The 25553-nt window shown below is 40.2% G+C and overlaps 1 protein-coding gene across 9 annotated transcripts in view; it reads left to right on the top strand.

Moving 5' to 3' along the window:
• Lmpt (Limpet) overlaps window positions 1-25553 on the top strand; it is a 44744-nt gene that overhangs the window by 7743 nt on the left and 11448 nt on the right. For 3 of the 9 annotated variants that reach the window (XM_065475634.1, XM_065475635.1, XM_065475636.1), the window contains 3 exons: window positions 8488-8671; window positions 9971-10204; window positions 16667-16882. In XM_065475634.1, the coding sequence (XP_065331706.1) occupies window positions 8488-8671; window positions 9971-10204; window positions 16667-16882 (634 nt within the window). Of the gene's footprint in view, window positions 1-651; window positions 722-2811; window positions 3006-6780; window positions 6885-8487; window positions 8672-9970; window positions 10205-16666; window positions 16883-19334; window positions 19433-23340; window positions 23673-24081; window positions 24295-25553 lie in introns of those variants that run through there. The other 6 variants (XM_065475632.1, XM_065475637.1, XM_065475639.1 and 3 more) reach the window with 6 other exon arrangements.

The raw sequence follows: 25553 nt of genomic DNA on the forward strand, positions 1-25553 counted from the left end.
ATGAATCGGTTAAAAGAACTCTCAGACTACACTAAAACTTTTAAGTTGTTTACTTGCAGGATATAAGACAGCGCTGAACGCGCCTTCAAGGTTATGTATAGGGCAGCTGCGCGCTAAATTTAGTGATTGCTTTGCTGAACGGAGATAATTCCAAATTGGGTATATTCTTGCGCGTCTTATTTAATTAAAATTTTTATGCTACTCAGCTAGTTTGGTCCTCGTGAGAGACAATTTTGCATGTAGCCAGCCTTTCCTCGACCTGATAGTTTCGATATATGATTTCCATCGAATTCATTGGAATTCTTTGTAAGGACACTGTTTCCGATTCAGGAAAACCAACAAGTAGCAAAGTAAGACAAGAAGTGCCTGTGAGTCGCACGCAACTTTTATTCCGAGATAATTTATTCCGGCTGAAAACCAGTTGCTACATTTTTACAACGTCACTGCAAACAGTGCGATAAAACAATAATACGCAACCACACACACACACTCACACGAACCAAACGAGGAAAAGAAAAGACATCGACACACAAAATACACAGGCTGCGAACAAAACAGAGCACAGTGTGGTAGCTTTTGTGTAGTTTGGCAGAGACGCTCTCTGATTGGCCGCGCGGTGCGTCCGCACTGGTGCACTGCTCACTTTTCCAGAATGCTGGCCGGTCGGACGTTAAAGGGTTTGCAGCCGAGCTCACTCGAGTCGCTAGCGTTGATATTGCAGGTTGATCTATTTACTTCTTATCCACATCTCGGCGTGCGTGTAGCTGCTAGCATCCCTCTCGCTTTCCCACTAACACCACGCCGCCGGGCAGCGGCTCTAACCCAATCCGCCCTGCCAGTGCCAGCTGCACAGCAAGGCAGCGACTCTTTATCGCGCGCGCCGGCCGGGCGGCCATCCACCTCTAATTCCTTCTTCCTTAGTGTTGCTTTCGGTTCTGAGCGAGCAGCAGTGTGTGCAGAATGGTTGGTAACGTACTTTCGCACTACTTTCCTTTCCGAGACGCGGCACGCACACACGCTGAATTTTTATTTTAGTCTGGCCACGCGTGTTGTGTTCGCCACATTAGTTGCTGCTGCTGCTGGCTTATTTTAGCGTGCGCGTTGCTTTTTCTTCCCGCCGCGGCCGTCCACGCTCATGTCATTTTGTCCGCAGCATTTCGGCGTTTTCTTTCACTGGCTTTTCGAAATGTGAAGCGGCTTTCCGATCCTGACGCTGCTGACTGACAACCAGACAGAAGCCGCGGGGTCGCACAGTTTAAATTTAATGCATTCGAACGCGAGATAGTTCTGGCTTAATTTATACTGTTGTCTGTGTGTTCTTTTGAAGCTTTGCCAATGTGAAAATGAAATCAAATGGAGCTGCTAATGCGAGGGGGTGCCAAGCCAGTAAGATCATTTTTATTCAAATAATATTTGGTTTAGTTTCGAGTTGAGATTGCCTATGCCATGTGTTTTGAATATAGTTCTTATCTTGACTTCTGCGTCAGCAGGATGAATAATGCTTTTTATAGTAACTTAAAGTCACTAAAATAACAATTTTAACCATAATTGTTCTGAAATGTTGAGACTGGTCAGTGCTCAATACTTTTTTCATTTTTATTATGATTCAACTCTTGATTAATATTTTCAAATTTGCAATATAGGAATAAAAATTTTTGGAATTCTTGGCTGAATGATAAAATTGGTCTTGTCGAGTAATGGTATTAATCGTGTTCATATTTTTACTGTCAACCTCATCATGCAGCCCATTTAAAGCAAATCCAATCCTAATTGGGAGTATAAATATTGATGTGGTGTGCGTCCTAATCTCTGCGCAGAATCTGCTTTGATTATTTTGTTGTCAAACGCAATTAGAAACTAATATTTTGAAGCCAAAACTATCTTGATCGTGTTAGAAAGTTCTCTCTAAAACACTACAAAAGCCACAAACGACCCTAACATCAAACATTAATGTTGTTATCAAAAGGCTGGTTGTAGAAGACGTGTCAAGAAGGCGCCGCTTTCATCTCGAATCGCCAGTCGCACCGCCACATTAGCCCGAGTTCGGTGTAAACAAAATTTATCGGCACGGCGAGGCACGCGGCTTTCTACCCTGCAAATGGAATTAATCGCATGTTTGTGTGCATGTCAAGAAGCGACCGACTTTTGTGTCATTTGTTTGTGGAGAAAGAGAGTCCTCTAAAAATACACAGACACCTTCTTCATAATACGTGTACAGCGTCTAATTTTGTTCTGCCTCCAAGAGCGACGCAGCCTCAAAATGCAGTCCATTCATTTTGGAGCAGCCTACCGCCGGCTGACGAAACAGCGAAAACAAACACGCAATAAAAAAGAAAAGCCCCCACACTGCCGCGCTGTACATTTGCTCGTAAAACGCGCGTACGCACTTAATAGTTTTCAGTTTGTAGTGCCGCTTTCCTCTTAATTTATTCCCTCTCTCGCGTATGCTGCTGATTTTTAGATTTTGTTTGTTTGTATGTGAAGATGCTGCCTAACTAGCCATTTGTCTTTCCCTCTGTGCCAGGTTTTGAAAATGGGAGAAGACTCGAAAATTTATGGCATAGTTTTTTTTTTTTGTGAGAAAACCTCCTTTTGTTATATTTTAGGTTCGCGAGCTATTTATTTTAATTCATAAATATTTTGTGAAGTTTTAAATTTTTTCTTTGCGCTCTACAAACAATCAAAGACTAGAAAAACCCAATGGCAAACCCCCCATTTCTGTGCTTGCAGCTGTTTGTTGCTGTGCCGCCTGTCAAAGATTATTTGTCACAATGTTTTAATAATGGAGACCTTCATGTGTGTACCACACAGGATGCGCCATAAAAGGGTGGGTCAACCACAGTACGCATGCATAACATGCAAGGTAGCAAGTGCACTGGAACCGACATAAGCCCACTTTCGACCTCACTTATACCATGGCCTGGTATGCGTCTGAGTTGCATTCGAATCTTGGAACTCTACTGTAAGGTTTTCAACCAGATCGAACTCTATGACCTGATAATTAGGTAAACTGGAAAAACGTCTAATCACTGTGTCTCATCACTACCCCTGTGTTGTGTGATTTATTACTGACTCATTAAACTACTACCATTTAGCTTAATCATTGTTTAACCTTAAATTATTGTATTATTTTAGCAATATTAATATTTGTACATCATTTGGAATAGCCTGATGATATTATAATTAGTTTTTAAACATTCACAAATTATAATATTAAAAATTAAGGTTCAAAGAAATAAACTAGATGAATTAGACTTCTTAGTTGTAAGAAAGAGCAGAATATTTAGATGAAAAAATTAGGACTTGAGTGTGATCTAATGAACAAAACACCACTGTTATATTTTACATTGACACGTTATAGGATCTTCAAAAGTTAATTAGTGTTCCGTTATGATAGCGACAATCCACTTGTGGCGTTTAATTAAATTTTTTATCTGAGCTCCGCCAAGCGTGGCGCATCAATTGGGGAACAAGCCTGCTGCTTGTGCATCGTACACGCAATCACGATGGAAAATTTGACATTTTTTGTTGGTGACGTATGCCGAGAGCAACAGAAGCTCGTCGACCGGCGGGCGCGTTGTGAGGGCTGTGTGTGCTGAAATTAATTAAAGTAAAACCATCGAAGCGAGAGCGCGCAGCAGAACGATATCGCGCCTTTTTATCTCTCCCCTAGAACCACGCGCACACTGGCAGTAATTTTCGTAGTCGTAAATCAGGGCGCTTCACGTGGGCGAACGGAGCTGTTCCGCTTTGTCCAACTACGAATAATGGATTGCCCCGAATCGATTTTCGGATTATACCACTCAGATTAGATCTTTTCGTTTCTTTATGAAACATTAATTTGAGAGACATTTACAAACAAATAGCAAAAGCTGTTGATTTATTGCTTAATTTAAAAATTTCTGGACAAAAAATTACGTGAGTTTGCAGATAATGTACTTATCTATTTCGTAAACCTCTTAGAGAAGAGCCATTATTGAGATAATGTGAAGATGGTTAGCCTTACAATTAGAAAAATCCTCTTTATATATTTCTGGATTATATATATTTCTGGATCTCTTGAAGTGTGCTGCTGCGTCCGTCGGGCAGGGCCATGCTGCAGAGATTTTCGTTAAATTTCTTAGTTATGAGGCTGAATAAGAGGATGCTCAGCTTCATGCTTGATCCTCTCGATCGCTAAATGAAACTATGAATTTTGTAATATTTTTACTCAATTAGAAGACACTATTAACGATTTGCAGCTGAAAATTGAATGATTGTCATCACAATTTAATACAGGAATTTGCGGCATCCTTAAATGATAAAACACAGCTGTACATGCATCAACAAGAACGTAAAACGCACGTTAAATCCAGACCACTCGCAGTGGCTTTCCGTTCCGCCGCGTCGCAGACGTCCCACTTTATTTTTACTTTTTTCAATAATTCCGGCGTGTAATCTCTGCTTTCGCCGCAGTCGTCCCATAAAAAATAATGGACGATAAGAGGGTCCTGGGCTGCACACTTTTCGGAGGCACCCCCTCGGGACTGGCCGAGACGAGTGGATTAAGCTATTTGGCGCTCACGCGCGTCACACCGCGTTTTTTGCCATTTTCCTCCCTACCCGGCTAGACGTGTGTGCATTTCAGTGAGTGCGTAAAAACTCCCACTCGCCTGTCGCGCTTATCTTCGGAGGTGGGATTTTCGGTTGTTACATCAAATTGTTTGGTTAATTATAATGTATAGCAGCTTAATATGCTACAGAAAGGTATGACACGACCATATAAGCTTCGAATTAAGATGATGAAATTCACCCTCAGGCTCGTGAAAAAAATTATTTCCTTTCAAGTATTATTGCAATTAATGATATTTTTCGGCTCGCACGAATTTAAACAGGTCTAAACAGTGTGCATATTTTAATTTTAAAGGTGGCAGGAATTTTGAGAATACCAAGATCAAATCAAACAGACTTAAAATCCCGACCCAGCTTATCTTGTGGTGGGTGTTTTACACGACACGTCTGGTCGTTTGCTGGCACAGCTTCTGAATCAATTCCAGAAATTTAGAATCTGGCGTGGTTGGCCAGATACTTTGAAGTGAAACCGTCTACTTAAGATGAAATTCGTATAACTTTTGGCGCGGAAGTGATCAGCCAGCCTCGTGCCATCTAACAGACGAGCTTAAAAATAATTTTTGGCTCCCGCCAGCAAGAACTCGCAGACTTTTTGATTTTTCTTGGCTGAGTTTTTAGGTGGCCGGCAAAATTTGTCTGGAAAAAAGTCTCAAAGAGAGAAAGCGAGCCGAACAGAACTTGTTGCTCCTGTCAAAAAGCTAATGAGTACAAGCTTGTAGAGAGCGGGATGTATTTCAAAGTTAAGATCGACTGAAAGACAAAGAGATGACAAATATGACTATGACAGCCAAAAAAGTTCTTTATTAATTAATGACTTTGCTAAATATCTACATGACGAGGGATTTTTTGAGGTTTTTGATTTGTGCTAAATATACTTGAAATGGTCAATCTCTATCATTTTTCTCAAAAATTTTCCTAACAAAGCCGGAAGTAGAAATATGCATATTGATATGCAACCGCACCAGCTATATAACGTTGGAAACGCTGGGAAATTTTTTATTTAAACGCACCTCGTTACTCACCAAAAATAAATGTAACTTCCGAGTTAAAAATATTTCTATTAAAAGATATTATCTTTGCATTTTTATAGAACCTCTGATCAGCACGTCCCGTGGGCTATGAGCTTGATTGACATTATCATGCTGTATATCACGTTATAAAAGGCTTCAATCGGCAATATTTCATCAAAAATATTTCATTTTTGTAGCTCAAAAATTCTCTCGTTCATCCAAATAGTTGGTAACTGTTTTCTGTGACAATTGCAACAGTTAAGGAAACGCGAATCATCGGTTTGGATTTTTTTCTCAAATTCTTCTTACGGTGATTCAAAATCATTATATGTAAATTGATATAATTTCTAAGATTTTCTAGTAGATATTTTTTAACTTTATTTTGCATGAATTGAAACTAACTTCGTGGCTGAAAAATTGCAGGTGTGTCATTGGAGTTGATGACAAAGCAAATAACAAACAAATCGAGGCAAACCACGCAATCTTGACCGATTTGGCGCGTTCATTCAGCCTAAAGTGATACCCAAGAAGGGCATAATAATACACGCTGAACAATCATAATTGCCGATACCTCCTGCGGCTGTTTGCCCTCGTTGACGTGTCTATTGTGTGCCATTTAAGCGAAACCCGATCCCGTTGAGCTTGTTCTGCGGCAACAAACGCGACCGTCGCATATTAAGATGATGGAAAGTGGTGTTGACTCTGCCATATTTAGAATTAAGAGCGCGTGGCGCCGCGAAAAGCGAGGGTCCGTCATCGCGCGTCCGAAATAAGCGTCGCGCAAACCAACTCTCGATTTATTATTTCGGCCAGCTTTATAGAGAAAGAAAGAAAGAAAGAAAGAAAGTGGTGTTATTTTAGGGGGGCGAGGAGATGTTGATTTATCCGGCACATTGTGTCCAAATATTTGTCTAGGTTGCCTTTTTATTGCCGGGTCGAGATAAAGGGGAGAACGGCCAGCGTGGCCGTGGCCGATAATTGGACCGTAACAATATTTCCACATTAATACAGTGCACGAGGCGGCGGGGGCGAAGATGGATGTAGGTCACACCCTTTCGCGTCGGGAGGGATGGGCCCGATGAAAAGGTATCTGTAGGGGAAAAGTTCATAAAATACCATACATAGTGGGGTGCTCTCGCTAGGCGGGCAGGCGCTGCCGTAACGAATCACTTGACCTTATTAGAGCAAACACGCCCAGTTGTCTGATAATGCATTATTTGGTGCGCCGTTCTCGTCCAGACTGTTCCGAAAGCCAGCCATGAGGTGATGTAACGCCCAATTAGCCACACACTCACACCATTGTTACCTCTCTCGCACCCTCTCTCTCTCTCACATTGTTGACGCGCGTCAATGACAATAATTATTACCATGAATGTATTGCATGCTCTTTTCCCGCGGAGTGAAAGAAACGTGCCACTGATTAGATACTGACTTGCGAGCCACGCGGGATGAATATTGTTTTGGCTCCGCCGCAGCTCGGTATTGTGAACGTAATCAAAACAAAAAACAACCAGCATTTCACTCCTCGTTATCTTCTGCCTTTTGTACTTTAGAAATTTAAGGTCTCGGTCATTGTCTGGAACTTAATGAGCATATCTTCACTGAAATTTTCTTTTAATTTGTCCAAGTTTGTAAAGTAGTAGTAGTAAGTAATTCAATTTGTTGCTTAAAATAGATCCAATCACGGAGCAAATAATAATACTCGGCGTACGTGCTGGTGCACGATGTTGACTCCCTAATGGAGACGGCCCTTAATCCACTCTGACCCCGACTGCGAGGGTATATGGCGATTTTTTTCCAGAAACGCAGTCATTCGCGGAGCGCGCGCCGAGAGTTATTGTCGCCTCGTGCGCCGGTGTCACCTATACTCTTCTCCCTCTTTGTCGCACGCACGTGAACTGTTCACTTTCCTTGAGGAGGTTGTGAGGTGAAAAACCTCGCCATAGGCGGAATGATAAAGAGCACAGCATTTGCGATGGTCCGTCTACGTCACAGTATTTTCGTTTTATTTACACCTTAGAGCAGGAATGAAATGCAATGCTTGTAGTATCTATAAAATGGATCTGCTTTTAAACTATCTCATTTAGTTTTAGAAGAACAGAGTTTTGTAATTTTTCTCATTTCCATATCATTATTTGCAATGTAGAAAATTTACACATGTGAAAACGTGTCTTTATAGCTACAAACACAGAAGGATATTATTCAAATTTTGCAGAGTAATATATGGCAGTCGGAGCAAACAAGTTGCCCTTGGTACTGAGATGTGCCTCATTTGATTCTAAAAGAATTCCTGCCACTCCCATGACTCAGCAAGTAGTGATGCGTTTTTGTCAGTAAGCTTATGCCATAAAATATCGACAAGCAAAAATATTCCATTCCAGCCGAATGAAATTAGCTAAAATAATCACCAAATAGCAAGTGCATGCATTGTGAAATCCTTAAATGAATTAAAAACCAACAGTGTTAAGATAGATTAATTGATATTGACATTAACAAACGTAATAAACCGAGCATACAGCACGCTTGCCTTAATCACCAATAAATTCCCACGTGTGTGTGTCTTCCCATTTGATTAATTAATTGAGCGTCCAGCATTTTCAAACCTCAGAGTGTCGTGCTCAGTATAGTTGGAATGAATTAATCACTAGCTCCTCTTTCGTTCGCGAATTCCTCAGGCAGCACGGAGACACTCGCTCAAACGTTTTGAAATTTTGAGCCTGGTGTCCACGTGCTGCTTGGCTGGTTAAATTCTCATTTAATCGCGTATTGCACAAGCCGCTGGCGTTGAGACAGATTAATTACCGCCGGCTGGTGCAGCGAGATCGCGCAGATTGGACTTGACTCATCTCGTTTCGAATTTTTGCAGGAAATCTTGCAGCACGTGCAAGTGCCCAAGAGAATCTCACGATGTGTTCCACGAAGAGTGGGTCAACGTAAAGGACCGCATTGGATGCAAAGTGCACTTGAACTCGGACCTCAAACTCAGCACAAGGGAGCAAAGCATCAGCCAAGGATACTCCTGGATTCCTGGTGGTCTCACACCTAATTATGTAATTTCACAGTCGTAACTCATTCCCGATCGGGGATCAAATGGACCATTTACTTAAAAGTGACTATAAATGTAGGAAATTTTAAAAATTGCCAAACGTAGATAGCAGTTATGGATAGTTTAGCAAGTCCAGAGCAACTAAAATGCAAACAAATGAGTTTTGAATTGGATAGTTAGCAGATTAGTACACCACACCGGCACTTTGTAAGTTATTGATAGAGAAATTTGGAGGGTGTGAATAACTCCCTGATAGCTTCATTGGATATAAAAAAGGAGAATTTAGTTTTTAACAAAGCCCCCAATCTAGGTCTCACAAGGAAACTATTAGGCTTCGAAGTTTTAGTTTTTATCGAAATTATCAAATTCGTGTAGCCTTTCCTGATGTGAATCACGTACAGTAGTTGACAATTTTCTATTTAACGATTTTAGCGATTGTTCAGATTAAAAATACCTCACATTTCTAATTTGATTTTAATATTTATTTTAAGCTCAATTTAGCTAAAATATTGCTTGTAGACACTGTTCAATGAGATAAATCGATTGACGGATAATTTTTTGACTCTCTGGTAAAAAATTATAAATTCCTGGCCATCTAAGTTTTTATTGGTTAACTTTTTAGCAAAGTGCAAAAGATATTCCGAAATCTGTTGTCTGAAATAAAATTTCCCCTGTTATATTTGGACAAAAAGCAGAATCTGCTTACAATTAGTCTGCACAGTTTTGGAATGATTTCTCGTGTTCAATTAAAATTTTTAACTTTCGGAGCTCCATAGTGTGCAAACCGAGTTGAATAAAAAAATCCCATCCCTTAACTCGTTGGATACTACATCATTCCAATAGTTTTGCCAAAAACTCTAACGTCTTATCCAGAGTTACCTCGCAAAACTTTTTTTATCACAACTAAATGTGACACAATAAAAGACTTGAAACTAGCGATTGTAAAATAAAAATTATCCCTGAACTGAACTCTTGATCTAGTTACAAGATTAAAATAGGCCAAGCAACTTAACTTAAACGCGGCGTGGCAAATAAAAAGCAATAACTTTGCCCCCTTAAAATAAATGCCCTCGTATATTTCAGAGTCTAGAAACCGAAATTCAAAGCAAGTGGCTGAAAAAACGCGTGTAAACTGTGCAAACGAGGCATTTTATTGTTTGCACCTGCCGCATAAAGAAACGGAAAGTTTGAAACGACGGGCATAAAAAGTGACAGGGCGCAATTTAATGAGTCCATTGGCCCCGATGGGGTGCGCAATCCCAAATTAAACCGAACACACTAATTGACTGACGTTCATTTGCAGGTTCAAAAATACTTCAGCACATTGCCAGCGTCGAAAGTCCCGAAATTGGGAACCCCCGGCGAGCGGTACCGGGACCGGCAGCTGCTGCTGCAGTTGCCCAAACAGGATCTCGCGTTGGCGTACTGCAAACACGTCGACTCGGTGCACCACGCCTCCTATGAAGACTTTGTTACTGCGCGAAATGAAATTGCCCTGGACATAGGATACATCAAAGTCAACCCTAGCAATGCTGTGGTAATTATCACCCTCTTGTCTTTTACGACTCAACATCATGCACATGCATGCTGCCGAGTTGAGATGTTTGGTGCTGACAAAGTTTCAGAGTGGTGCGTTTTGAGGGCGCGCACTTTATTACCCTACACATTTTAGAGCCCTAACCTTTTAATTGTCAGTGGATTATAAACTTGCGTGTAGAAAAGTAAATGTTGTGAAGGAGATTAAACTTATGCTGCTGATGTGCTTGGGCTCAAAAACACACTACTAAATAATTTGTGTAATTAGTTTCGTTGTTTTCTATTTAATTTTTGTCAGGAAATTAGATACAAAAATACTTGGCCCTGCTCTTTATTTTCATCCAATACAACTCTCATCGCAGACCAAAATCATAAAATGTTGCTCGAAATTCCGTACTACTAACAAATCTAGGAATTGCACACCCTATGCATTGCGTGCACATGAAATAGGAGAATCTGAGCTATGTGTTAGGATTGGTGCTGGCTGCATACCTGTGTTTGACTAGCACACATGATCAGTTTGATGGAATTTGGGAGACATATACAAAGTGCCACTTGCTGATTTTCAACTCAGCAGCATACGTAAAGGGCTTGATGGACAACGAGTTTTTAATCAAAGCGCTTTTTTGATGGGATCCGAGACAATATATTTCATTTACATGAATTGACTTGGCAGCCTATGGTTTCCCATGTGTGTTATTTGTTTGCTATAGTATTGCTATTCATGGATCACTTAAGAATTGATACAGGGCGACAGTTGCAAATTATTTGAATCGCTGGATGCAATAGCAGTTGATCGATGATACACAATTTGTTCTACAATTTGCAACAATCAAAAAAGGACTTTGTTAAAGTAAAAATTCAAGTTTTTCAAATATTCTCCAAAATTTTCAGCGCTTGACCACATTTTCTTGGCAGATTTTGATTCCTCTCGTTGAGATCTGTCCAACAGCGAATGAAATCTTTAAGGGAAACTATTTGTTGTGAAATAAAATGAGATTTCAAGTAAGGATACAGTCCTCACCATTTTAAAATCTTGCTAACTTTGAAGCCACTTTTTTAAATCAACAGGGAATTTTAAATCCAAAGGGAAGAGTTTGTGCATTGGCAACAAGTCTTTTCCGGGATTTTGCAGTATCAACCCTCTTTAAATGAAAATTAACAACTCCAAAGTATTTGTTTAACTGCCTTTGCAAAGTATTGTATGGATCTTTTAGAAGTTAGTAATATTTTAAAATAACCCGCCGGTAATTGCAGCACCTTTTTAGAACTTTCAATTTGATGCGCACCTTGTTGGAGTCGTGTTATGCTTTAGTGACTCACTCTCCCAAGCTAATCTGGAATTTTATAAGCATTGGATCACGCAAAAAATTGCTTCAAACAGAGAATATTTTTTAACCATATGGCCTTGTTGTTAGCTTGCGTTTTTGTTATTATTTCTGTTTCTGTTAATATTTCTCAAACGTTTTTTTAGATTTTCATGTTAAATTCCATTGCTTGAAGATTCAAGAGATCACACTTTCTAAAATTAAAAACTAAACTTTGATTTCTTTTTTCAGAAATCATAGGTTTTCACCTGATATGTATATGATTAAGTTAGTGTTCTGAAGAGAAAATTTTGGGAAACTGTGAGCATTATCTATCCCTTTCCAATCAGCGTCCAATTTATTTATATAATTTCTAAAGAATAGAAATTATCTATGCTAATTCTGCAAAAACACATTTTAACTTTGACAGATGTCTGAGCTTTCTAGTTCATATGAATTTGCACTCATGTGAATGTAGCCTTGGAACTCATTTCAGTCCTTGACGAAGAGAAATGCAACGTTTAAATGCATATCTTTAGTGGCTTCTGTTGTTGCATTCTCTCTACTGTCATATCATTCATTGCAAGTGGTGTGTTTAATTTACGCTGCTCTCGCCAAGAGTATGAAGTCTGATATCTGTAGCAATAGAAATGCACTGCGATTCATCAACCCTAGTCTCATTGCCAAATAAATCTAGGTCATTGTTAATTCCATCCCATCCTCTCCAACTTTTACTTATTATTCTCGATTTCTTTTGGCCTATTAGACTAACAAACGTGAAAAAAGCATGTAAAATCGTAGTTAATTGAATTTAATTGACATGATTTTTATATTGATACTAGACAAAATCTATTAGAAAAATTTGTACGTTCCTTTAAAGGCAGATGCACTCGGGGTTTTCATAATTTTCAAGTCAACTTATCAAAACTTTTAGAAAGGTTTCAGAAAAAGAAGTAAATGTGGCTTTAAGTGGATCGATGCAGGGCGACAATTATAAATTATTTGAATTGATGGATGCAATAAGCACAAAAATTAACATTTTCTCAAAAATTGACTGCCCGCGTGACCACATTTTCTTGGCAGATTTTTATTCCTCTCGCCGAGATCTGTCCAACAGCGTATGAAACCTTTAAAAGGGAAACTCTGTTGTGAAATAAAACATGATTTTAAGTAAGGAGACAGTCCTACTGTTTGAAAAGCATTAATATCTTTGCAGCCACTTTTCTAAAAAATTTACAGTGCTACTTAGGTCAATTCATGCATTGGCAAAAAGGACTTTCCAGGATTTTGCAGTATCATTCCTCTCCATCAAAGCACCAAGTGATGAATTTACAAAGGACGATACATTTGTTGTTGTTTTTTACGCGGACGATTAGTTACTCTAATGTGGTGCTAGTATTTTAGTACACATACAGTATTCAATTCAATTAAATAGAGAAATTCTTACAGGTGCTTGCCCATCATTTACAAAATTTCGCTTGTATATGTTATTTGTTATTATTTGGATCGGTTCACTTTGAGATGGGTGACTCCCTGATATCAAACAACTCGCGAAAACTCTGCGTCCGAATAATATGGGCCTAATTGGAGAAAGTCCAGAAAAGGACAAGCGTGTGTTACTGCCCCTGCACCAGGGTATTTTTTTTAAACTCTAGACAACTTAAACGTGAAATTAATTCACGGATGCTGGAAAGGTTCAAACCAGCAAGTAGCGAGTCGGAAAGCTTCCGTAATCCTTCAGAATCCTAATAGACTCGTCATTGAATTGCAATAGAATCAAATTAAAGCGCAAATCGTCCCTCTTTTGACCCCAAATAAACATAGCTTGGATTCTCACAATGAAAAGCATGCGCTCAACAATTCTAGCCAACAGCATGATTCTTGCATTCTTTTTTATAATTCTCTATTAATTAAGACGGTCAAGTAGGAATTCAAGGAAAAAATATATAAAAACATTTGAAGCCTAATTCCATTGCGACATCACACTGTAGACTATGATCCACGCACAACATCACTGCGGTGCGAGTTGCATACCTGCAATTCTCGCAGGCGCTCTCCATCGTCTAGCGCTAGAACGCGAGCTCCTAGCTTTTTATGTCCTCTCCCCGCTAAAGTACGGATTAAAAATTTCCTAAGTACAGCTGTAGTTTCAGAAACGAGACCAGCAATAAAGTCAATGAGCAACTAAGTGAGCGAGCAATTCAGTCCGCCACACAAGATAGTTCACACTTTATGTTACGATTGCTGCAAGCGGGTACCAAGAATAATTTAAAAGCAGTAGTTAAGTGCGGACGTTAGAGCAACAGCCTTTATTCGCGAGTTGATATGTCTCCAAGAACACGCTCACTATTTGCGCCACCAGTCGCTCCGCTTTTTTAATAAGCCATTATGCGAACGCAACCGCTTCGCTGACGCGCGATTTACGAGAATATTGTTTTTCATAAACTGGCCCTTTTCCAGCTGGGTCACAGTTTCACTGGCTTTATTTTCAAGTGTTATTTCGTCTGCTGACGCACGCTCTCGCCTTCCACAGATCACCCCGGCTATCGAATTTACGAAGAATTAGGGTAATCTCATCCAGCAGAATACCTATTGATAGCTTAAAAAAATTAAGGAGAGTACGTTTTATGATGTATTTTCTTCGTCATAGATTTAATCAATTGTGTCAAGCAATTTTCTTATTAAAAGCCGTTCCGTTTCATCTTCTGTAAATCTTTCCACTTTGAAAACCCAAACTGACATTTAAATTATCGTAGTGGTTGAGTGAAATAGAATGCTCAAAGATTGAAACTGGCTTGAGCCCAAAACATTATAAATAAAAATAAAAGTTCATTTGGTCAATATTTAATGCCTGAAATAAACACATTTAAGAATTTTATGTTTCCAGAATAGCATAAACGTAAAAAATCAAAATGAAGTACTAAAAATCAGATTATTTTTATGAATTCATTTCTTTTGGCATATTTTTATTTGTGGATCAAACCACAATGATTTGTATGTTTGAATTCAGAACTGCGTTCCAAGTGGCACAACATGCTCTTGGGCAGAATTAAAGCGAATTGGCCCTGCCGTGCACAATTACGAAACCAGTGCCTCAAAATGAATAATCGGCGCGGCTTGTAAAGCAACAAACGTAAAGCAATCCTTCAGGCCGGCGTGTGCACCACCCACTTCTTGCCAAAAGATGCAGATAACAGCAGGTGCAGTGCGCGCACCAGCACGCTAATATTTACGACCACAAAGCCGCGGCAGCTGCACTTTGATCGTGAAAATAATTTTGCGCCGCGCAGCCGTGGCTGATTAAACCACACCCATGGCCAACACTGCCCACTTGAGAGCAAAATAGACGCGCGCGCGGATCGATATAAATGATGATCCAACAATTTTGACGTTGCCCCCCAAAGGAGAGGATATTAATTTTTGGCCGCTTGGCCTTCACTGCTTCGCTATTCACACCCATTTCCTAAAAGTTAATCCGCTAGCTCGCCCATCATTATTCTCGTGAGCTGCTCGCGTGCATTTTCTCATCTTCACGCTCGATTTTTTAACGTCGGCCTGCTTTTCAGTGCGCCCGCCTAAAAATACCCACTCTTCTTCTTCATGGATTCCAATTCCTGATGATGACTCTCTTGGCCGCGCGCTCGGTGTCGTTAGCCGCTTGTTACATCATTCCGTCGTTTGCGCCTCGACTGCAGGATGTTTTCAATTCCGCCGACACTTTATTTTCGGTTTGCGCACAAGAGCGGAATGCGCGCATTGGCCACTGCTGCCGCCCTCCTCCCCCTCTTTCCAAAGGGGTAATTGGTCTCGAACAAGTGGGAAAGTAGTGCTGCCTGCCAACAATTAGCAGGGCATTCACCTTAAAACGAAAGAATCAATCAATCAGCAGATCTCTTAGTTTGTTAAGCTTTTGGATTTTTTCAGCACGATGATTTTTATATTTCCCCTGATGTTCCAAAAATCGTCTGTTGGGAGAGCCTAATAATACATTTTTTCAATCAAGAAATTAATTTTTTAACATCAACAGTGTATCTGCAATCAAAATTACCTTAACTCTTTCAAGCCTATTAATATCAAAGAGTTTGCTTTCATCTGCCTCGAGCGAAAGTGTTTTTGCACAGCCTTAGCAAGTGGGTGTGTGAATGGATCGCGTTGTTTGCTCATGGGCTAAACTTAGGCCTATCTCATTCCTGAGGGACCTTTTGTGATGTGCACATAACCCGCCATATTTAAGCTGATTGCGTCAGACTCTCGAGATCGATTTAATACTTCCCTCTGAACTCTTAAGGACATTTTAGAAATTCGTCCGCAAAGCTAACTGTCGAATTGAAATGCACTTTGGGCTAGAATATAATTTAATGCTAATATGTAAACTAAAATCTCTTGATTTAGAGCAAGAAAAAACGAACTTCTTACTATGGAATCACTTTAAAATAAATATTTGAACCTTGTTCTTTTTTGCATGGCACTGGAAAAACATGGACGGACAAAAATTTAAAAGAAACAATCATTCCACAACTATTTATGTGCACAAACACAGGATTAACAAGCGTATTTTGTTTATAATGGACACCTAAATGAGCTCTATAAATTAACTAATAATATACGTGAAAAAAGTAGAGAACAATTAAAATAAAAAATAAGCCATTTTTAATAATCTTTTTTTACACCTGACCTATAGGCGCAATAGACAATGAAATATAAAGTATGATTCGATAAAATGGCTCTGTTTACTGTAAAAACTTGCTAAAATGAATACGATACAAGTATTTTATATGCAGAAATGGTTGCCCAATTTTTTATTCACGTCATATATATCAAAGAAAAATCTGCAAACTTCACATTCCCAGGCGTCATTTTCCTTTACACGAGCTGATTGTTGGGGAGAGCTTGACATTACACAAAAAAGCTCTTTGTGTGCAAAGTCTGAGCATACTATCTCAACGATTTTTGCTGACTCCTTTTCCTCCGCTGGTGAAGAGCATATAGAGATAAAAGCCAGCAATAAAAATGTACCTTTTCCTCTTATGAGTCACTCGCACGCTGCGGGCTCCGCTCTCGATCAGTTTCAGTGCTTTTAGTCTGATAACTCATTTTGCCATTAAGCTCGAAAATAACCAACCGCACTCGTCATCCCCCAAATTTTGTGTCCGCAGAAATGCCAGAGGTGCAAAGGAGCGATCGGAGGCGGAGACATCGGCGTGGTGGCGCCGAAATTCGGCGACGATGTCATGTGGCACCCAGCCTGTTTTTCCTGTGATTCATGTTCCGAGTTGCTTGTGGATTTAACTTATTGTGTGCATGATGAAGAACTGTACTGTGAGCGACACTACGCGGAACAGCTGAAGCCGCGCTGTGCAGCCTGTGATGAGGTAAGTCGCGTTTTTGAGCATTTAATTTCAATAATTTAGTTAAATAACTGAAGTTGACAGTCACGCTTCTAACTTTGAAAAAAAAAACAAATTGATGGAGGCTTTATTTCATATTTTTGTCTGAAAATTTTATAGTTAAGACGTGAAACAAATGAAACTATCAAAGAAACAAAAGCTTTGCTTTTGTGTTCAGAACTAATGAAGCCGCCTAGAATTTGTTTCGCGTTAATGAGGGAAGCGTAGCTGTCTATTTCAATTAAATCTGACCGAGCGAGGGCGACAAGCGGCACCGCGCAACGAGTGGCTTTTCTTTGTCAAAACACCCCCGTGATATATTTAAAAGGACGATTTCCAAACCACCATTTCTCACCTTGTTTCCGCACAACCATCTGCTTTTCGTTCTCAGCAGTTTATTTAAATCTTAACTATTGGGAAACGACGCAATTCGTAGTAATGAAATCGTATACAGTTCTCTAGAGCCATCTCCCAATTTACTTTTGAAAGGAACAGTCCGCAACTTTGCTCATCTGCGTCACTCGTTTTGTTTTCTACACATCTTTCTGGTGGCGTTCGTTAGATGAGGGCAGAGACACACTTGTTTACAAGCCGACTGTGGCTGTGTGGGCGTCCAGGTGGGTAGACACCTCGGACGACTTTTGTTCAAGAAGGAAAACAAGGAAACGATCCGCATTCATGCGCAACCAGTTGTAAACGCACTGGTCTATTTCAGTAAATTTCAATTCTTTTCAATGGAATAGGATTATTTGTTCGCTACTAATCTATTCTTAGATTACAAGCGATAAGTGCCTCTAAAGAATTTCATATTTTAAAAACTTTGAAACTTAATTTAAAAATTAAAAGCTTCGATCGCTTTCATTATCTTTATTCCCGTGAATTTGTGCCTCTCAGATTAATTTGTATTAAAAAATAGGGAACAAATTTCAATTTGTATATTATTTCTAATTAAAATAAAGCTGTATATTTTACGAAGGAGGAAAAAGCATTAGCTCTGCTTTCCAAACTGTTTTAATGCAATCTAAAAGATGGATTTATTTTTCAAAGGGAATCGATCGTTAGTCAACATATATATTTATTTAATTGAATAGCGTGAATAACTTTTAAGGGTGCAACAACCTAAGCGATTGAATAAAGCGAGAGTATTTCTGGAAATTTGAACCATTACGTCACGCATTACTCGCTCCATATTTGGCCGCAGCATCATGCACACGCTGCTCCAGAGAGAAAGAAGAGCACGCGCTGCTCCAGTCTGGTGCAAAACGTCCCCTCCCAGTTACCGTCAGAGATGATGCTGCGAGTTGCTCTAAAGCAGAAATTAACCCCCTGCGAGCCACTGGGGAGAAAATCGGAGGCAATTTATCGTCTTATGGGGTGGCTTGATGAAAATTAAAAATATTTTGGAATCAAGCGCGCGGGGTACATTTTTAAAACGCGGCGCGAGTGGTGCCGTGTGCAGTGCGCGGCGAGATGTTGACGCGCCGAACCAACGCCACACTTAACTGTGTGTGTGTGTATGTATGTGTGCATACTTACAGGCGGCCCTCTCGCACTAAAAAATAATCATATTAAGAAGCGCGGCGGAGAGGCCGCAGACTGACTGTAGGCCCGTGTGCAAAAGCTCTTTATAACCTAAATAAACCTCGCGCCTTCCCAATGGTCTTAGGCAAACTCCTCTCTTTCTTGCGCACCTAAAATAGAGCCACGCGGAATTGAATTTTGGCGACAGGTGGTACTGTCCCCAGTCCCGAGCACTTTCACGTGCGGTCTTGCGGCAGGAGATGCGATTTTAAATTATTGTTTAGACAATTATGCTGACAATAAGGCGCTTCTAATTTCGATAGCCAATTTAGCTCTTGAATCTTTTTGGTCCTTTGTGCTGGAATTTTACCAGTTATTTAATAATGCTAAAACTGTAATACAACTAATATTTTGGCCCTGGTCAAGAGTTGCTTTTTTAATTTTGACAGTCCAATAATAATGAAAATTTTATGTCTTCACGTGGATTAGGTCCTTTCGATTCAATTTCGTTGCACGTGGTTAATGATAAAGAATGTGGAATATTTCTCCAAGTTTTAGCACTGAAGCACTTTTTACAGTTCCGCTATATAACAATTTTAGCAGTCAATGCAATGTAAATAACACTTTTATTTTTTAAATTTCTTTTTCGAGTATGTTAGGTAGTAAGGTCGTGTTACATTGCTCTTATTTATTTCTTTAGCCTTATTTCTCAACTAATTTTGTTTCTAAAATGGGTAATAATCGTATCACACAATGTCCCATGAGTTGCTCAATTTGCAAAATTTCCTAGATGATTAAATTACCTAGAACCGATTGGGGTGTCACTGCGCGCACCTCCGTTCACGGTGTGGCTCGCGTTCACCTCCCCGCGGCTCTTCCACCTTTTCGCGCCGCGCGGAAATAAAAGCAAAGCTGACATGTGTTTTGGCAGTGCGCTTTCGAAATCGCCGAGCGTCGCACGTCCCAAGCCATAGCTCTCGTTTTGTCACTTGAGTGCACACATTTTTTCCCGAGGTAAAAATCATGCAAGACGACGTGCTGCTCCTGCAACCTTACCTCACACGTGTCTCGTCCCACTCGCATACAGTTTTGACAACCCTTTGATTTTTGCTCGTATTTTATATGTGCAGGGCAGCACTCGTTTGTTTTTATTTTATTTCGCCTCTCACGTATCCGTTCGTCCGCCTCTCTGTTTATTTTTGGAGCTTCGCTCGTAAAAAAAATATTTATTGCAAATGCATGCAGTAGAAGAGTTTGTTCGTTTTTCCCTCTGTCCTCACAAATTTTTAAATATACATCAAAACATTTTCATTTGAACGCACTCTGGCCTTAGGAAGGAGAGCCGGTCCACCTGTTTCATACACATTGCAAATAAAACTGCTGACGCTCATATAAATAAACAATAAAACTGTCCTCAAGAGATATTATAAACCAATAAAAGTGTACCGGCAATGTTTAATAAAACCACATTGAACACAACCATGATCTTTTTACGGGAACCACTTAATCTTGAAATACAGATCTCGTTAGACGAGGTTCGCCGCCGGCTAGGCTAACATTGTACTGTAAACTCGTTAAAAATAAATAAATGAAGGTTATGCTTGTTTGATCAAAAACGCATCGAAAATACACCGACAAGGACAAAAGAATGGGTGGAATAAATTGTAATGTTGATTTCCAAGATTTGACTTGTACGTTTTGGTAGTTGTTTGGACGTTACTCGTTACGATAGTTAAAACTATGTAAAATATTGGAGAAAAAAATGGAAGCATGAATTGGCCAACATCTGCCGAATGATACAACTGAACCTACTGCTCATTTTCTTAATTCTCGTCGACACTTTTTGAATTTTTAAAGGGAAATGCGAGTTGCGGGTCGTCAATTCCGTTGCTCGTTTCTCTGTTCGTTTTTACTCAAGACATGAGTCGAGAGTTACAGGCTAACAATATGGAACATTTTGCATTGCATATAGTTCTTTGAGTTTGTGAAATTTAGGCACAGTTTATCTTTAAAATGTGCAGTAATGAAATCAAGGCCACGTAACAATTAAATTTCAGATTTTGCCTAATTTTTCGTAAAATTAAACGGCTTGATTTCGATCCCTCTTGTCGTGATCTATCCACTGGTTGCTTCTTATGAAATAAATCATGAACATTATGATAAAATCAAAATTAAATAGTTTAATATCATGGAGTACAAAAAGGTTATGATTCGTTCCATTCTCGCTATTTTGATTGAAGATCTCACAGATTTTTACCACGAGTTCATCGAGCGTACACAACTCACTTTCCTACTCTTACGCCAAAAATGAGACATTCAGATAATTAAATGCATCACCTTGCTCATTTGGACTAAGAGGCGCGCGCTGACAGAAATAAACCGCGATGCTTTCAATGGCGTGCGAAATTCTCGCGAATTTTCGGCCCGTTGACTTCCATATTTCATAAGGCAGGCCACTTAAAATTATTCTCGAGCATCAATTACAAGTGACTTACAGTCCGTCGGCCTGAAATAGCGGTTATATCGCGCGAGTGACACAACCAACCGAGACAGGCTATTCTTACAAAGCATCTGCTTGATTACGTTAGTGCGCTGATTGTTTTTTGTTAGAGATTTGGCGTGCGTTCTTTTTCCGTCCTGCCAGCAATTGTGTATGATTTGCTTCCATAACAAAGAACCGGCTTTGTTTATAAATCGATCCCAACGCGTTTGTCAGTGTTATTGGCAATTTATCACGCGTCTTTCTGTGGTGAGCAATGCAGGATTGAATTTCACTTCTACGCCTACTCTACAGATGCAGACGTTAGTTATGCGTGATGTTCTCCTTCAAGACGCGGTGAATTAGCTGCTAATTCCATCGCTGATTCGAAACGAGTCCTTTTTCGTTGCATGAAATTTCCTCTTCAATATTCTTGCTGGGCGTGGAATGCGGAAAAGGACAAAAATATATGAATTCTACAGGATGAAAACTAGTAAATTTGCAAATGTACATACAATTTTTTATTTTGGCGAATATTTATATCAAAATAATGCCATGGGTGATTTTAAAAATAAAACTTTGGCTCGTCTCTAGAATGATATTAAAAGTTTTCGCTACGTTTGCACTAGAACGTTCGAAATCGTGTCAACGGAAGAAGCTCACACAAAAAACGGCGGCGTTCTATTTTTATCGTCACTATTAACCCAGTTAATGAGCGCAGTTTTCATTCTTTTCTTCGCGGCTCCATTCTCTTTTACGCTCACTCTTCCTTTCAACCATCTCACTTGATCAAGATGTTACGTCGGATCTGCAATAACCTTTGCGATTTTACTGCCCCAGACGCGTTTTTGTGCTTATTTACGCTGTTAGAACGCGTTCCAGATTGCATTTCGTGCCTGATCACCTTGCAGTAGGTTTATTTCGGGAGTGCACGCCAGAGCAAATACACAAGCTCTCGTTAAACCACGTCCACAGTCCCCTACCAGAACTAGACGCACCCTTTGGTGAAACAGTTGTTTCAAAATGATAAATATCCATGTTAATTTAACCTTGTGTTGTGATCATGTGCACCAGTAATAATTCTCAAGAATCAAAATCTCCCTGTCGTTTATTTTTCGTACCATGTAATTTATAAATTGCAAAATAACAGTTGACAACAAAAAATCTGGCATGAATTTTTCGATGAAGAAGCACCCACGCAACTCCTGAAATCAGTGTTCGTGCAAATAGGTCTCGATGACATTTGACCGAGCTGGTGCTGGCTCGCGCGCGCACGATTATCGAATATGCTAGATATAGCATCTGCGGCTGGCAGCCTGCATGAAAAAATCGCGGACGTGCTCTCGATGTTCTATTTTGGACCGATTTGCATCACATTTATTTATTCGCCGTGGGCTGTGCTAGCAAGGGAGAATGTGGGCCCTCTTGAAAAACAGCTACCCTTTGTTACGCACGAACACTCCTGCTGTTTATTTTGAACCACGACTCGTCGTGGAAAATAAACAAGAAAATAACTACATATTTGCAAATGGACTGTTTAATTGGATTGAAAAGTGAAAAATAATAGCGTTAATATTTCATGACTACGTAGTATTATTTTTATTACGATAAAAGATATTATTCTTGTGGCAATATAAAACTAACGAATCCATTTTAGGGGTTTTAATTATGCATGGTTTTATGTAATTGAGATCAATACCGCTCGTGATTCCCTTTCTTAGGAGCTGTTTAATTCAAATTAATTTTAAAGTAGTGCTTTACAGGCCCAAAGAATATTTTGCATTGTTGAGCAAAAAATAGTTGATTGAGTTTATTGTTTTGGAAATTTGGCAACAGTTTATCTCTACAATGAGCAATAATTGATTTTGCTAAATTTCTCGGTTCGTCAATGATTTTTTTCCGCTTGTTATCGATCCCTCGCGTCGGGATCTATCCAACAGTGTGGAAATTAAGAGGTAAATTCCTTATATTGTGAAATAAATCGTGATTTTACAATAAGGAGACAACTGATGCTTAGTTCGCCGATTTTCTCAAAAATTTAAACATCCTGGGAATTTTAAAGGGTTTTTCTAATTTTCTGTCAAGCTTACTTAAATTGAAAAATTGCAATTAACCAACGTGGAATACATAAATTTTAACGTTTTATCTACGAGAAAGCATCAGAAAATCTGTCCTCGCCCCCATGCTCTTGCTCCGACCCAGCCAAGAAGATTAGAATCCACGAACCGGCTCTTTAAATTACGAAAAGTGTTGCTGATTGTGACGGCTTCCAAGTGTGCGCGCAACAGGGTTGGAAATACCCCGTCGGACGAAGCGGAGCCCACAGGCCGCTCCTCCCTTCTAATAGAGCGTAATAGGTTGCCCCAATATTGTAATCTAAATTAAGAAAGGGGTGACGCGCACGCATCGGCAGCAGCGGCGGGTGGCATGGAAGGAGCGTCTCCTCCAAGCAGAGGGGAGCCGCCGCCGGCAAAAGCACTGATCGTCCGGCTGCACCACCAGCAGTAATTGTCGACGAGCCGAGCCTTCAGGACGCCAACAACACCCGAATCTCCATTGTCTCTGAAAGATGGCCGACGTCGAGGTGCAGATGCAGATCACCACCGAGCGCAAGGTGCGCAAGGTGAAGAAGTCGACCAAGCGGCGCGAGAGCCAGGATGGCACCGTCGAGACCGTCACCATCACCGAATCCTCCGAGTCCAACAACCAAGCCGGAACCAACGAAAAGGAGAACCAGCGGCCCGCCATCACCCAGGCCGACGACGTCAATGTCGGGTATGCTGCTCTGCGTCCAAAAAACACCCCTAAATTTTTTTTTCAAATTTCCACTGGAAACAATTGCGATTTCTCCAAATCCCTTGTAAATATATTCAGAACCACAGAGTGATGTTCCAAAACTGAAAATTGAATAATACACTTGATTTAATTTTAACTTTTGGCACGTTGGACCCAATCTAAATATAGCCTTTTTCCGAAGCGTTTTAAACTGCAGCTGTTTCACTTGTCTGTCTTGTCACGGATGCTCTTTTAGTTTTTCCCCGCTTGACTTGAGAAAAATTATATGGGGCTCTGAGACACATTTATTTACTGTGATTTATTATCAACACTGACTGATTACTGAGCAATTTTAAAATCAAATGTAGATCATTAAATTTAACTCGGATTTGGTTTCAAATTTCATAACTTGAGAAACTTCAATGAGCGATTGTTTCCATACACTGAATCAAAACCCGAAGAAACGCAGCAATCAATTCACACACCCTCACAAAAGTCCTCACATTGATGCAAATCCAACAGATTTTCTGATGCTTTCTTTTTTTAATGCTTTGTTCGCGGCCCCAACGCCATCAAAACAACTCCCAGAACACTCACCATGCGCAACAGCTACTCATAACAGGTAAAAACAAACTGATACTCGGAGACCACAAAATGATATCTCGCATTCCGTTTTTGTGCTGTTTTTGACATAAAATACTCTTGCATTTTCCTTCTATTTTTTACATTCGGGGTATTTTTTCGAAATAGAAATATGACTGAGACACTTAAAACCAAAACCAGCGCACACCGAATATGTGTATAAACCAGATTGCAGTTGTGTTGCATGATTCCCTCACAAGTTTGTTGAAAAGCCGCCGCTCTCTCCCGACGCAATAACAATGCGAAGTGTTAAAAGCCGCAGCTAATTGACGCCGAGAGAGCACTAAAATTGACACAATGTAAATTATATTTGCGCACGAGCCTGAAAGAATTGAAACAATATCAAATAAACACGCGCGCACAAAGCAAGCAATTAATTAAAACAGGCGAAGCGAGTTGGCACGCAACTGAAAGGCACTCTTAAACGACAAATTCATCTTCCCGACGTGTTATTCACTAAAAGCGTCGAAAACGCGTCGGATGTAATTTCTTTAAGTACGAATAGACAGAATTGGATTGTCATAGGTCTTTATTTGTAAATATTTTTAAATCTTGTATCATTGAATAACTCTTAAAAATTGAGAATCGAAGACTATACAATGCTAAAAACCTTCTAACGTAGCCTGCGGTGTGGAACATGTCGAGCCCGTCCTGGCAATGTTAGTGTTTTGAGTAATGTGAGACCTCCACCCCCTCAACTGCCGACTTCAACGTAGTTTATCCGCTATTTTCGGCCGGCTCCTTGATGGAATCACGTAGATTTTCCATACGATTTATTCGCCCGCTGCGCAGCAAGTGTTTTTGAAAGGTTAACAAAAACCACCGGCTTCGTTTTGGCAGCGTCGAACCTGCCGCTTGCCAATTTTCGTTATTTGCCTGTTTGTGTGTCTCGCGCCTAATTAGCCTGTTGTTTCCGTGGTGCACCCTCGCTCGCCACCCGCCGCCACCTGAGAGATTAATTATTTGCACGTTTGCCGTGTCACATCGACCCCGTCGGCTATTTATAGCCGGCCACTTTCGCGTGTGCACCTTTTTTAAATAGGCCACGCGCTATTTCGGGCGACTCGCGGGGAAAACCGGCTATTTGATTGCCGGCGCATGGATTTCGCGAGATTTGCGACTGCTCAATGCTTACGCGAGGGGCAGAAAGACTAATTTTAAAATTTCTCGGCACTGTATCACGCGTGATGTGTGCCTCTTGACTTTCTTTTAAACAGGTGAATTCTTGGCTCTGTTCGG

Source organism: Cloeon dipterum, chromosome 1 (genome assembly GCF_949628265.1).
Source record: "Cloeon dipterum chromosome 1, ieCloDipt1.1, whole genome shotgun sequence".
Lineage (NCBI taxonomy): Eukaryota > Metazoa > Arthropoda > Insecta > Ephemeroptera > Baetidae > Cloeon > Cloeon dipterum.